Source organism: Cetorhinus maximus, chromosome 4 (assembly GCF_964194155.1).
Source record: "Cetorhinus maximus chromosome 4, sCetMax3.hap1.1, whole genome shotgun sequence".
NCBI lineage: Eukaryota > Metazoa > Chordata > Chondrichthyes > Lamniformes > Cetorhinidae > Cetorhinus > Cetorhinus maximus.
Genome location: NC_135882.1, coordinates 35,359,484 through 35,375,329, shown reverse-complemented (window position 1 = coordinate 35,375,329; position 15,846 = coordinate 35,359,484). Strand labels below are relative to the sequence as shown.

At 41.7% G+C, this 15,846-nt stretch overlaps 1 protein-coding gene across 3 annotated transcripts in view; it reads left to right on the top strand.

Annotated features, from left to right (window-relative positions):
* LOC144679568 (uncharacterized) overlaps positions 1–15,846 on the top strand; it is a 237,123-nt gene that overhangs the window by 182,281 nt on the left and 38,996 nt on the right. The window contains exon 10 of one of the 3 annotated variants that reach the window (XM_078540073.1): positions 11,947–11,984. The exons of the other annotated variants lie outside the window; for them this stretch is intronic. Within the exon in view, the coding sequence (XP_078396199.1) occupies positions 11,947–11,956 (10 nt within the window). The 3' untranslated portion in view covers positions 11,957–11,984. Of the gene's footprint in view, positions 1–11,946; positions 11,985–15,846 lie in introns of those variants that run through there. 3 annotated transcript variants of the gene reach the window in all.

Genomic DNA, 15,846 nt, shown 5'->3' with positions numbered 1-15,846 from the left:
AATACCAGCAGATATCCCATTATGTTGCTTACAGGGAGTGAAACAATGCATCACGAATGGAGTTTTATAATAGGATTATAGCATGTAACAAACAATGTATACAATATCACTTACTAGTTGACTGAGTATGGACAAAAAAAAAATACGGAACCTTGGGGATCTCCCTTCTGCTCATGAGAAAGTCAGGGGAAAAGTGATGGAGACCCATTAACTGCAACAGGGCATAGATGGGCGAGCAGAATGGGTAGAGTAGTGGCAGATGGAATTTAATATAGAGAAGTGTGACATTTTGACAGAAAGGATAGGGAGAAACAAGCAATATTTACTGAATGGCACAATTTTAAAGAATGTGCAGGGACATAGGGACTTGGGCCTGTATGCGCATAGGTCGTTGAAGGTGGCAGTATATATTGAGAGAGCAGTTAGCAAAGCATACAGAATCTTGGTCTTCGTAAATTGAGGCATTGAGTACAGAAGCAGAGAAGTTATGCTGAACCTTTATTTAGCTCTATTAGGCCACAACTAGATTATTGTGTTTGTGTCTGGTCGCCACACTTCTGGGAAGATGTGAGACGATGCAGAGAAGATTTACCGGAATGTTTCCTGGGATGGTGGATTTTCACAACAAGGTTAGGTTGGTGTTCTTGGAGCAAAGGAGGTTAAGTGTATATTTTATAGAAGTGTACAAGATTATGACAGGTTTAGATAAGGTAGACAAGAAAAAGCTGTTCCCATTAACTGCAATGGTACAAGGACTAGAGAACACAGATTTAAGATTTTGGGCAAGAGATACAAGGAGAATATGAGAGAGAACTTTTTAAGCAGTGAGTGGGAATGACCTGGAACTCGTTGCCTATATCAGAGGTAGAAGCGAAGATGATCAGTGATTTCAAAAGAAAATTGGATGACCTCTTGAGCGAAATAAACTTGCAGGGCTATGGTAATAGAACAGAGGAATAAGACTGAATGGGTTTCTCTACAGAGAGCCAGCATGGACTCAGTGGGCCAAGTGACCACTTTCTATTCCGTAATGACTCTGACATTATATACAGTTGCTGCGCCCTTTACATTGCATCTTTCCCATTTCCTAATTTAAGTTGCATTTTCTGTATTTGCCTTGCATTATGTGCACATGCGTGTGTGTCTTTATCTTTCAACCTGGCATAATTATAACGTCATTGCCGAAGTATCACTCTGCCTTAAAACTTTTCTTATTGTTTCTGTGACCTCCTTTCTATAATTGTTAATAGCCATGATCAATAAATGTGGCAAGAAACTTTGTAACAGAGGGAGCAAGAAATATTGTGCTTATGTAATATAGGCCATATGTTCACAGCATTCTGCCTGAGATGGAAAGAACATTTGTTATGACCCCTGTGGAGATCTGTAAACCAAAACAAGCAAATTTACCGAATGACCCCCGAATGAAGAAATTACTGGACAATATTTTACTTTTTGTAACTTTTGATGTAACACAAGTCAGAATCAACACAAATTAAATGTAAAGTAACAGGCAAATCACCGTCAGTCCAAACTATAAATTACACATGGAATAGTATATACAAAAGAGAGTTTCTGAGTTTCCAGGCAGTCCACTCTGCATATCCCAGTTTCAGCCACACAGAATTCCAGGCCCTTTCCTTCAAGGACTTAGACAATTCTCCACAGGCAGCAGCTTGCGCATAAACAGGGTTCCACCCATGCAATCTTTCCTCTATGGCGCACTTCTTTCCTGAACCTTCCCAACTCTCATCTCCTGTCAGTTGTGGTAGTGTGGATCTATCAGAACTACCTTTACCTCATTTTGCCTGGGCATTCAATCACTCAGAAGTGAAAAAAACAGTGGTAGCAGTCCTAAACATGCCTTCAAATCACTGGGGAATGCAGCTCTGACTTGGTTTGCTGACCCCTTCTGCTCCCCATCTCTCTGCTTTCTTCTTTGTGTCTGTTTGCCACATGGCCTCCTTATTTCAACTTCCTTCCTGTTGGTGCTTCTAGGTCAAGGGTTACTAGGTCACAAGACCAGTATTTCTTGCTATCCAAAAATTATAATTGATCTCTTTAAGAATCCTTATCAAACATTTCTAAAAACAATGACAGATTTCCAAAACATTTTAAAGTAATTACAAATTTTCCTAACCACTGCTTCCGGATCAAAAGTCATCACATTTTATTTCTGTTAGAGTTTACCTCCCCATGGCAACCGAATCACATGGCATATCGTTGAGCTGAGGTGTTTATCCGAATTCTCTGTTTTACTTTGAGTTAAAGACACGACGAGAAAAAAGTAAAAGCCTTTCTGGGCCTCATTGGATATGATAGCTGATTTATCTTATACTCCTCTTCTGGGACAGTCTAATTGATAAGTTTAATCATATGTCAAATATGGACCAAGGAGGACCTCCAGGATGCTTCATTCTTTGACCTAATGATTATTCCAGGAGTTCATCCGCCAGATGGATGCATTGGACAATGAGCTAGGAATAGTAATATCACAGTTTATCTAAGGATTGATGATTGACTATTTGACGCATCAGGTTATGTATTGAAGTAGAAAATTACTACCTTGGAAAAACAACTGTGAATAGTTCTGATCTCCATATGAGAAAAGGACATAGAAGGTGCACAAAAAGATTTACTAGAATAATACTAGAATTGAGAAGTTATATTATCAGAAAAGATTGAGCAGGCTGGGCCTCATCTCTAGATAGAGGTCTTTAAGATTATGAAACAGATTGATAGGGTAGACATAGAGAAGATGTTTCCACTTGCAGGGTGAGTCCAGCTACCCTGCAGAACCAAGTGTCTCCAAACCAATTAGGAAACTGCCAAAGTCAGCTCTACTGTAATCACCCAACTTAATGGCCGCAACGTAATACCATCTACACCTCACGGACAAGCTAAAGACTAATTCGTAATTTTAAAAAACTTTTATTTGGACTCTTAACTTCTCATTTCTGATCGGTGTGTATGTGTGTTGCATTTTTATTATTTTTCTTGGGTTTTAGTAGCTAATAAACTTAATCCTTTCTTGACTCAAGAAAGCCTGGTTAAATTGGCTCCTAAAAAAAATACATTTGGACTGGGGAAAGGTATCCATAGAATGAATGGATCCCTTTTAAATTAACCTTGTTGCGACCAACCGAGGGGATTGAATAAGAAGGGGAGCCAGCTCATTTCTCCTCACCCGGAAGCGTAACAAAATTGGGGTCCCGTTTGGGAAGTTAACAAATTGAGGGACCTCATCCGGGGACCGGTGGTAACAAATTGGGTGCTCAGTGCTGAATTAGTTCCCACAGACAAAAAAAATGAATTAGTGGGGAAAGTAAATTGTTCCTTTAAAACCAATTTTTAAAAAAAACACAGGTTTACTTGAGTCTTCCCTACTGAGGTGTAAAAACATCCACATTTGATGCCAATGTTTTTACAGATGGAAGGGATGTTACAGATAAAAATTTAGCAGTTCTGTCCCTTGAGCAGTTAAAAGAGCTAGCGAGGCACTTAGAATTAGAATTTCACCCAAAAGCCAGAAAACCTGACATTTTAAAAGGGGCGGCCAATGGTCTACAGGTGGAAGATGAAACGGATAGAGTAATGATAGAGAGATTAAAACTGGAGCAGCGGAAATTAGAATTTCAGGAAAGAGAAATAGGGAAAGAGGAAAGACAGGAAAGGGCCTTGGTGAGATCACACCTGAAGTATTGTGTGCAGTTTTGGTGTCCTTACCTAAGAAAGGATATACTTGCCATAGAGGGAGTGCAGCGAAGGTTCACCAGACTGATTTCTGGGATGGCAGGATTGTCATATGAGAGATTGGGCCGACTAGGCCTCTATTCACTGGAGTTTAGAAGAATGAGAGGAGATCTCATTGAAACATAAAATTATGATGGGTGAATCAACTGGATGCAGGGATGATGTTTCTTCTGGCCGGGGTGTCTAGAACAAGGGGTCACAGTCTCAGGATACGGAGTAGGCCATTTAGGACTGAGATGAGGAGAAACTTCTTCACTCGAATGGTGGTGAACCTATGGAATTCTCTACCATAGAAGGTTGTGGAGGCCAAGTCATTGAATATATTTAAGAAGGAAATAGATTTCTGGACTCTAAAGGCATCAAGGGGCATGGGGAGAGCGTGGGAGTACGGCATTGAGGTAGAGGATCAGCCACGATCATATTGAATGGCAGAGCAGGTTTGAAGGGCCCAATGACCTACTCCCGCTCCTATTTTCTATGTTTCTACTCTCTCTTACCTGAAGAAAGTGTCACTGACTTACGAGGCAGCAAAAAGGGATATTTTAAGCATGTACCAGTTAATGCTGGACACGTACTGTCAGAAATTCCGTAACCTCAGGAAACAGCCTGACCAGACATACCTGGAATTTGAAAGCAATTTGCTTTTGACCAGTGGGTGCGGGCACTTAAAACAGAAGCCGCTTAGGAAAACCTCTGTGAAATAATTATCCTTAAGGAGCCTTAAAAACTCCGTACCCTTCCCAATAAGAACACACCTAGAGGAACAGAGAGTAACGGGCCAGGAAGGTAACCACGCTGGCTGATGATTATGAGTTGATCCACAAACCCTTGTCCCAGAAGAGTCCCTCCCCTAGTCACCCCCAACAGACTGGAAAGGATAGAGGTGGAGAGAGTGATAGAAAACTAAGCACCCATGGGAGAGAAGGAAATGCTAGGGGCTCTCCTCAGGACAGAAAGAGTGGTGCTGAGTTAAAAAGTGAGGCCAAGAAGCCTGTGTGTTTTAACTGCCAAAAGGTAGGGAACCTCAGGTCCAACTGCTTGAGGTTATGGGGAAAACCAGTGGGATTTATCTGGGCAAATACAGTTCAGAGAATGGGAGTCAGTCAGAGAGCAGAGCAGACCAGGCTATGGCTCTGACTGTGGCTGCAAATCCCTATGGATGCACTCCTGAGTGTGCGGGTGCGATGAAACAAATCCCTGAGAGTTGCAAGGATTTTATGTCTGAAGGAAGGCTGGCCACATTTCCCCAGGGTGAGGTGATAAGCCTATAGTGATACTGAAGGATATAGGGACCAGCTAAATTCTACTGCTGGGAAAAGGCATGACCTTTCTACCAGAGTGTGCAGTAAGTCCAAGGTGCTGGTAAAGGGGATTGAAGGAGGGTAGTTGCCCATCCCCTTATACTGGGTACATCTGGAGTGCGACCTTGTGTCAGGACCAGTGACCATGCGAGTCATCCACAGTTTGCCTGTGGACGGGGTCAACCTGCTCCTTGGCAATGACCTAATTTTAAAACAGTGTCCCCTAGTTCTGGACTCACCACGAGAGGAAACATCCTTACCCCACCCACCTTGCCAATACCGTTCTGGATATTAAATACTTCAATCAAGTCACCCCTCACTCTTTTGAACTCCAGTGGAAGAAAGCCCAGCCTGTCTAACATTTCCTCAAGACAGCCCACTTATTCCAGGTAATCTAGTAAACCTCCTTTGAACCGCCTCCTTCCTTAAATAATGAGAACAAAACCGCACACAATATTCAAAATGTGGTCTCATCAATGCTCTGTATAACTGAAGTATAACATCCTTACTTTTATATTCAATTCCTCTCGTAATAAAGGCTAGCATTCCATTAGCCTTCTTGGTTACATGCTATACCTGCGTACTAACTTTTTGTGACTCATGCGTGAGAACACCTAGATCCCTCTGCACCTCGGAATTCTGCAGCTGTTCTCCATTTAAGTAATACTCTGCCTTTTTATTCTTCCTGACAAAGTGAACAACTTCACATTTTCCCACATTATACCCCATCTGCCAGATTTTTCCCACTTACACAACCTATCGATATCCACCTGTAACTTCTGTATGTCCTCTTCACAATATGCTTTCCTACCTATCTTTGTGTCATTTACAAATTTAGCTACCATGCCTTCACTCCCGTCATCTAAGTGATTTATATAAATTGTAAAAAAATTGAGGCCTGAGCACAGACCCCTGCGGGACTCCATTTGTCACATCTTGCCAGTCAGAAAAAGACCCATTTATGCATATTCTCCGCTTTCTGCCAGCCAGCCAATCTTCTATCCATGCTAATACGTTACCCCCTACGCCATAAACTTTTATTTTCCACAATAATCTTTGATGTGGCACCTTATCAAATGGCTTCTGGAAATCAAAGTACAGCATGCTTACAAGCTCCCCTTAATCCACAGCGCATGTTACTCCTTCAAAGAACTCCCATAAATTGGTTAAACACGATTTCCCCTTTCACAAAACCAAGCTGACTCTTCCCAGTTACTTTGAGTTTCTCTAAGTCAAGCTAACTGGCTTTAGTTTCTTGTTTTCTGCTTCCCTCCTTTCCTGAATAGAGGGGTTATATTTGCTACTTTCCAGTCTGATGGAACCTTTCCAGTATCTAGCGAATTTTGGAAAATTCACACCAACACATATACTACCTCATCAGCCACCTCTTTAAAGACCCTAGGAGGGGAAGTCCAACAGTACCCACAGACTTATCAGCTCACACCTCCATCAGTTTGTTCAGTACTGCTTCCCTAGTCATTGTAATTTCACCAAGTTCCCCTCTCCCTTCCACCTCCTGATTTATAGCTATTACTGGAATGTTTTTTTGCATCCTCTATTGTGAAGACAGAAGAAAAATATTTGTTCATTTCATCCGCAATTTCCTTATTACCTACTATTAACTCCCTCCGTCATTCTTGAGAGGACCAACAATCACTTTACTCTTTTTCTTTTTAAATACCAGTAGAAACTCTTGCTATCTGTTTTTACTTTTCCAGCTAGCTTCCTCTCATACTCTAATTTCTTTCTTCAGATTAACCTTTTAGTCATTCCCTGCTGTTCTTAAAACCGACCAATCATCTGACTTGCTACTCATCTTTGCGCAGTTATATGCTTTTTCCTTAAGTTTGATGCTTTCCCTAACTTCTTTAGTTAACCATGGATGGTGGGTACTCCCTTTAGAATTTTTCTTTATAGTAGGAATATACTTATTCTGAGTATTCTGAAATATCCCCTTAAATGTCTGCCACTGTTTCTCATTTTTAAAAATTATTCGTTCATGGGATGTGAGCATCACTGGCTAGGCCAGCATTTATTGCCCATCCCTAATTGCCTTTTTTGTCAGATGACATTTAAGAGTCAATGACATTGCTGTGTGTCTGGAGTCACAAGTAGGCCAGACCAGGTAAGGACAGCAAATTTCCTTCCCTAAAGGGCACTACCGAACCAGATGGGTTTTTACGACAATCGACAATGGTTTCATGGTCATCATTATACATTTAACGAATTCAAATTCCACCATCTGCTGTGGTAGGATTCAAACCCAGGTCCCCAGCGCTTTACCCTGGGTCTCTGAATTACTAGTCCAGCGACAATACCACTATGCCATCGCCATCACCACCGCCTCCTCTCATTGCTATATCCCCTAGCCTAGTGTCCCAGTTCACTTCAGCTAGCTTAACTTTCACGTCCACATAGTTGCCCTTATTTAAGTTTAAAATACTAATCTTAGACCCATTCTTCTTCCTTTCTAACTGGATATAAAATACAATCATATTGTGGTTGCTGCTACCTAAGGGTGCCTTCACTCTGAGGTCATTAATTAATCCTGTCACATTATACAATACCAAGTCTAATATAATGTGCTCTCTGGTTGGTTCCAGAACGTGCTGTTCTTAAAAAAAAAAGCTATCTCGAAAGCATTCTATGAACTCCTCATCCAGGCTACTGCTGCCAATCTCATTTTTCCAGTTTATATGTAGATTAAAATCACTCATGATTCTGCGAACATACGAATTAGGAGCAGGAGTAGGCCACTCAACCCCTCGAGCCTGCTTTGCCATTCAATTAGATCATTGTTGATCTGAATGTAACCTCAGCCCCACGTTCCTGCCTACCCCCGAGAACCTTTCACCCCCTTGTTAATCAAGAACTTATCTAGCTCTGCCTTAAAAAAATATTCAAATACTCTGCTTCCACCACATTTTGAAGATGAGAGTTGGAAAGACACTCAACCCTATGAGAGAAAAAATTTCTCCTCATCTCCATCTTAAATGAGCGACCACTTATTTTTAAACCGTGACTTCTATTTCTAGATTCTCCCACAAGAGGAAACACCTTCTCTGCATCCATTCTGTCAAGACCTCTCAGGATCTTAAAGGTTTCAATTAAGCCGCTTCTTACTTATCTAAATTCCAGTGGATACAAGCCTAACCTCCTCAACATTTCCTCATAAGACAACTCTCTCATTCCTGGCATTAGCCTAGTAAACCTTCTCTGAACTGCTTCTAACACATTTACATCTTTCTTTAAATAAGGAGACCAGTACAGTACACACTATTCCAGATATGGTCTCACCAATGCCCTGTACAATTGAAGCATAACCCCCTATTTTTGTAATCAATTCCCCCCACAATAAATGATAACATTTTATTGGCTTTCCTAATTACCTGCTGTACCTGCATGCTAACCTTCTGTCTTTCACAAACTAGGACACTCAGATCCCTCTGAATGTGAGAGCTCTGAAATCTCTCACCATTTAGATAATAAACTTCTTTTTCATTCTTCCTGCCAAAATGAACGATTTCACATTTGCCCACATTATATTCCATTTGTCAGATCTTTGCTCAATCACTTAACCTATCTATGTCACTTTGTAGCCCCCCTTATGTCCTCTTCACAATTTACTTCCCTTCCTATCTTTGTGTCATCAGCAAATTTAGCAACCATTCCTTCGGTCCTTTCATCCTAGTCATTTATATAATTGTAAAAGGTTGTGGCCCCAGCAATGATCCCTGTGGCACACCACTCATCCTGCCAACCAGAAAAAGGCCCATTTATGCCAACTCTCTGCTTCCTGTTAGCTGGCTGATGATCTGTCCATGCCAATATGTTACCCCCTATACCAGTAGCTCTTATTTTCCACAAAAACTTTTGATGTGGCACTTTATCAAATGCCTTCTGGAAATTTAACTACAGTACATCCGCCAGTTCCCCTTTGTCCACAACACATGTGACTCCTTCAAAGAACTTGAATAAATTGGCAAACCATGATTTCCCTTTCACAAAACCACGTTGGCTTTGCCCGATTGCCTTGAATTTTTCTAAGTGCCCTGCTATAACATCTTTAATAAGAGCTTCTAACATTTTCCCTATGCCAGATGTTAAGCTAATTGGCCTATAGTTTCCTGCTTGCTGTCGTCTTCTCTATTTGAATAACAGAGTTACATTTGCTATTTTCCAATCTAAGGGAACCTTCCCGAATCTAGAGAGTTTTGGAAATTTGTGTATCAGCTATCTCGTTAACCACTTCTTTCAAGACCTTAGGGTGAAGTCCATACGGACCTGGAGATTTGTCAGCCCGTAACCCCAACAATTTGCTCAATACCACTTTCCTCATGATTGTAATTTCCCCGAGTACCTCCCTCCCTTCCATTTCCTGATTTACAGCTATTTCCGGGATGTTTCTTGTGTCCGCTATTGTGAAGACCAAAGCAAAATACCTGTTTAATTCAACCGCCATCTCGCTACTTTCCATGATCAATTCCCCTGACACACTCTCTATAGGACCAATGCTCACTTTGTTAACTCTTCTTATTTAAATAACTATAGAAACTCTTACTATCCATCTTTACTGTTACTAGCTAGCTTTCTCTCATGTTCTAATTTTTCCCTCCTTTTAAATCTTTTTGTCACTCTTTGCTGTCCTTTGTATTATTTCCAATCTTCTGACCTGGTCTTTGTGTAATTATGTGCTTTTCCTTTAAATTTAATGCTGTATTTAACTTTTTTGTTAACCAAGGATGGTGGGCCTTCCCCTTTTAATTTTTCTTCCTCATTGGAATCTATATATTCTATTTATTCTGAAATATCCCTTTAAATTTTTGCCACTGAACTTCTGTTGACATATCCCTTAACCTCAAATGCCAGTTCACTTTAGCTAGCTCCTCTTTCATGCCCTAATAATTGCCCTTATTTAAGTTTAAAATACTAGTCTTGGACGCACTAAATTCCCCCTCAAAATGAATGTAAAATTCAGTCATATTATGATCACTGCTGCTGAGGGGTACCTTCGCTAGGAGGTCATCAATTAACTCTATTTCATTGCACAATGCCGGGTCTAGTATAGCCTGCTGTCTGGTTGACTCCAGAAAGTGCGTTCTAAGATACTATCCTGAAAACATCCTATGAGATCCTTATCTATGCTACCTTTGCCCATCTGTTTTTTCCAGCCTATATGTAGATTAAAATCCCCCATGATTATTGCTGTACCTTTCTGGCAAACTCCCATCATCTCATCTTTTAGACGCTGCCCTACTATGTAGCTACAATTAGGGGGCCTGTACAGCACTCTGACAAGTGACTTCTTGCCTTTATCATTCCTCACCTCAACCCAAACCATTTCTACACCCCGGTTTCCTGAACTTAAGTCATCCCTCTCTAATGTGCTAAAACCATCATTCATTAACAGAGCCACCCCTCCACCTTTTTCTAACTTCCTGTCACATAACCTTCAATATTCAGGGATAAAAACAAAAAACCGAAACGTCAACTCTTTTCTTCTCCGCCGATGCTGCCAGACCTGCTGAGTTTTTCCAGGTAATTCTGTTTTTGTTTTCAATATTCAGGTCCCAATCTAAGTCATTCTGTAACCATGTCTCTGTGATGTTTATCAGATCATACTTATTTATTTTTATTGGCATTATCAGTTCATCTGTTTAGTTTCAAGTGCTATGTGTGTTTAGATAGAGAGCCTTTAGTTTTGTTCTTTTATTATTTTTGTAGCGTCTAGCCTTATCTGCTGATTTACTCTTAGAATTGTAATCTCTGTCCCTTCCTGTCACAGCCTGTTTTTCATTTCCCATATTAATATGTCTCTCTTGTCTTGTTTCTACTGTTTGGTTTCCGACATCTTCCCAAATTTGATCCCTTGCCCTGACTATTCAGTTTAAAACCCTCTCTACTTCCCTAATTAGGCGACTCGCAAGGACATGAGCCCCAGCATGGATCAGGTGTAGACCATCCCAATGATATGGATCCCACTTTCCCCAATACTGATGCCAGTGCCCTACAAACTGGAACCCACTTCTTCCACACTGGTCTTTGAACCATGCATTCATTTCTCTAATCCTATTTGTCCTATGCCAATTTGCATGTGGCTCAGGTAATAATCCAAAAATGATTACCTTTAGGGATAGGGATAGCGTACTTCCCCAAAAAACTAAACAAGCATCAGAAATGGTACTCCACAGTGGAGAAGGAAACCCATAACCCTTTAACCTTTGTGGAGAAGTTGAAGGAGCAGAATACCAGATTATTCCGTTAGAGTTTGTTTCTCGAATCGTACCACCTAAAAATCATCCACATTGCCGGGAAGCCAAATGTGATTGCAGATGGCCTGGTTAGAACTGAAGAGATAATATTGACCAAGGCTGGGGAGGGAGGGGGAGACGGGGGGCGGTGCGGACGGTGTGTGTGCATGTGTCTAAAAGAAATACAAGCAACCACGTTCTGGAAAATCTCAATGTGGAGTATACTGTCTGACCTGTGCTGAGAGAACATGGCATGTCACACCTGAAAAAGTGTCATGGCTTTCTTCAAGCAGAGACACTTGAAAGGGAGCTAGGGAAAATGCAAAAGACTGAACTTGAATCTCCTGTGGTTGTGGAGAAATAAGACTGATTTACACATCTCAGCAGTCACCCAAAAATTGACCACCTGTTGATTTATATCTCTGAATGTGTAAATAAGTCTGAGATGGATGAAAGATGACTATTTCCCTTCTTGGAATACACGGGGAAAGTGGGTTAAAAAGCTAGTTGCAGAGCAGTGCTGTGTGTGCTATGAGAGTGACAGCTCAAGAAGATGAGCTAGTCGCCCCTGCAGTTGCAGGTGAACTCTCGCTCTCTCTCTCTCTCGCTTTCTTGCTCGCTCTCTCTCTTGCTCTCTCAAGGCTCAGCTGAAACTGCAATCAAAATAGGACAACCTCTTTTCTACCCTGTAGAACTAAGTGTCTCCAAACCAACTGTGAAACTGTCAAAGTCAACTCTATTGGAATCACCCAACCTAATGGCCGCAACATACCACCATCTACACGTCATGGACAAGCCAAAGACTAATTTTTTTTTAACTAAACTTTTATTTGGATTCTTAACTTCTCATTTCTGATCGTGTGTTGCGTTTTTATTATTTTTTATTATTTTTCTTGCATAAACTTACACTTTTTTTGACTCGAGAAAACCTGGTTAAATTGGCTCCTTCGAAAAAATTTGGACTGGAAAAAGGTATCCACAGGGGAAGGGATCCCTTTTAAATTAACCTTGTTGCGACCAACCGAGGGGTTCAATAAAGAAGGGAAGCTAACTCATTCCTCCGCGTAACAAAATTGGGGTCCCATTCGAGAAGTTAACAAATTGTGGTCCTCACCTGGAGACCAATCGTAACAGTTGATGGGGTTAGAGGAGGCTCATATAGAGCATGGACCTGTTGGGCTGAATGGCCTGTTTCTGTGCTGTTAGCATTATGTTATGTTTTTCAATGTTAGTGTTGGGAAAGAGTGCTTACTGATCAGGTAAGTGGTACTATCTATTGGGAGAACATCACGGCTAGTAACAAACCATGCCCTCAAGTGTGTACAGGCAAATAAGGGAAAGAATGCCCAGGTTACACAATGGCCTAGATCTTCCAATCTCCAGAGCAGCTGAATCTGAACTTAAGTCTGTGATATGCTTTGGGACCCTTTGGGATCCTGGCATGCACAGATGCCATGTAATTGCCCGGGAAGTTTAAATTTCCGATGGACTGATTTGTGCTGCCTTGGACACTCTACAAAAGTCTCTGACACTGAGCTCAGTTGGTTAATACCTGGTCCATCTCAGATTAGCCAACATAATTGAACTGAGCACCACAGTCATTCCGCCCCCACCCTTCAAATCATTCCCCGCAATCCTACACAGCCTGAACCTCTCTCTCTCTCTCCACTATTCCCCTGACCCGACTCCCCACCCAGTCCAACTGTCTGCTTACCCACTTGCTCCCCCTACCCACCCAATCACTCCGCACCACCCACACACACACACACACACTCTCTCTCTCTCATTCACTCACTAATTCATTCAAAGACTTGAAAGCTTTAAAAGCTTACCTGAATACCTCAACTGGTGCCGTAAAAGGGGGTGTGTTCCTTTGACTTTGCTGCACTCACTGGATTTACCCTGGAGAGTCTGCTGGCCCATTTCTGCTTCAGCCATGATTTGAAGTCCTGGCTCAAAACCAGGAGTTCCATTGGGGTGCAGATAACTTGGAGGGCAGCGACAATGTGCCCAGCACAAATCTGGGCCATTGTTTTTTGTCCCTGCATATACAAGACTTCACAGTTCAACATAGAGCCGAGTTGACGCAAAGAAATACTGATGCCCAGTCCCAAATGTAAAGCCTCAAGACAGAAATTGCTTGAGCCTCTGGCTTTTTGCTGCCCAGAGGGTGGGAGCTGTCAGTCAGTAGGGATATATGTAACAGAATAAGAGAAATAACATGATGATGAGAGTTCCCTATCCAAGGAAGATATACAACTTAAGGAAGTTATATAAAACATGTTATAGCTTGAAGAAATTGTTGACTTTAATTGCCTTTAATTAGCAATGACTCCCAGCGTGTAAGAATAAAAGGCAAGGAAATGGTTCAATTGGAGCGTGGGGTTTGGAGAGGAATAAGAGTTGGAGTCTATATACAGATCATAAAAGACAAATGCTGTGGATGCTAGAAATCTAGAATAAAAACAGGAAGTGCTGGAAATACTCAGGTCTGGCAGCATCTGTGGAGAGAGAAACAGTTAATGTTTCGAGTTGAATATGACTTCTTCAGAACCCATTTTATTCTATATACTTATGAATGTCTTGTTAAACACTGCAAGCAGGGACACAATCTAGGTGAATAAATCCACCTTGTTTTAAGATCTCACATGTGTGTCGAATGTAAAACTATAAAAAGAAGAATTTACTATCTGCCGGAATGAGCTTTACTAGTTCAGATTATTTCCTTTTTGGGCCAGAAAGGTTGATTGACATTGCATGAGCAATAGCCTACATCTTACGCTCTCCAGATAGTTGGAGACTAGATGGACCGCCAAGATATGCTTCGGGACCCTGCAGAAGTCCCAACACAACGACTCCATGGGAATTGCCTGGCAAGTTTGAACTCCAATGGGCAACCCTCCCTCTCCCCAGGAACCGCTGCAAAAATCTCCAATTCAGGGTTAGAGTCAGAGACTTTGGACAGTTTCGACTTACTTTTCTGGATAACTATCCAGGTAATGTTAGATGGAAAAATTCTCACCTAATGCCTGGGTAAATGTACAACAGACTCACAGTAATCTGCCCCCGCCGCCCCCAGACCCAATCTCACAATCCCACTTCCCCACCATCCCCAACCCGACCTGGCCAGACTTTACCACCTGATTCCCCTCCTGACCATCCCTCTGATCATCTGACTCCCCCGACCTGACCTGACTTGGCCTCGCCACCTGACTCCCACAACCTGACCTGGTCCAATCTCTCCACCCAGTTCCCCCTGTCCAACTCCCTCGCTGACCTACCCGACTCCCCCCTGACCCCTCTACTCCTCCCTATTCGACTTCACCACCTGACACTCCCAGACCCCTCAAAAAATCCCCCGGCACCCTCAACCTGACCTGACCTCACCACCCGACTCCACCCCAACCCAACTTCACCACCCTACTCAGATGCCACTACCCCCTCACCCACCCTAACCCACTAACCTTGTCTTCGTAGCTTTTCAAAGAAGCTTTGGGACATTTAAACTCTTTACTTACCAGAATACGGCACTGGTGCTGTAAAATGGGGCATGGCTTCTGTGTGATTCCCTCCACTGATATCTCCAAGGTTTCCTGCACTGAGTCAGTTTAGAAGGAACCTACATAGTAAGATTGCCCAGAAAAACCGGAGTAACGCAAGTGTTTTTTTTTGTCTGATCAGCGTGGGAAATAGAGGTTCCGATCCTGATAGGAAGATTTGGGCCAACATTGCAGCATTAAAAAGATACTTGCACAGTTAACATGCAGCCCTAAATTTCTGTGATGTATTTAATGACTGTTAATGTAAAATCCCAGCAGGTTAAAGGAAGTCTAAAGCGAGAAACCATTTGTGTGAAACAAGCGATGCAGTGGCATCCAGGATCTGGAGATGTGAATCTTATGGTGTGTTTCTTAATCTCCTGGGCAATTGGCGCATTAATAGCGGCGTGTCTTTTTGACATGACACTATTTTTCTAGCAAAATTTAGCTCATAGATACGTGTCAGAGAGGGACTGTATTCCTTAACTTTGAGTGTGCAAAGCTGCATGAGATCATAAGTGCATAAATAAATCACTGCACTTCTATGGTAAAGAAGATTTGAAGCATTATCCTGAGTGTATTTGTGATTTGTTGGTTTCTTGGGACTGAATGCAGAGGTTCAGTCCTGTTAAATTCTTAAATGCATGGCAAATTGAAATCTATTTGTATAAATGGGCAAGGTTATTGCTGATATATTCAGTATAGTTAAAGCTCATTTTGATGGTAGCATTACGTTACAATGTAACTGATAAAATGGATACAGTAATGTTAGCTTTTACATTAATGTCAGTGGTTACATTATTGGACCGGTTATCCAGAAACTTGGCCTAATAATCCAGGGAATGGTATTTCAAAACCTATCATGGTAATTCAAGAATTAGATTTTTTTTTCTTTAAATGAGAGTTGGTATCAGTAAAACACAATGTTTTAATTTGGATATTAGATGTAGTAAAGATCCAGCTAGTTTACTATGTCATTTCAGAGAAGGAAACCTAGCCTGC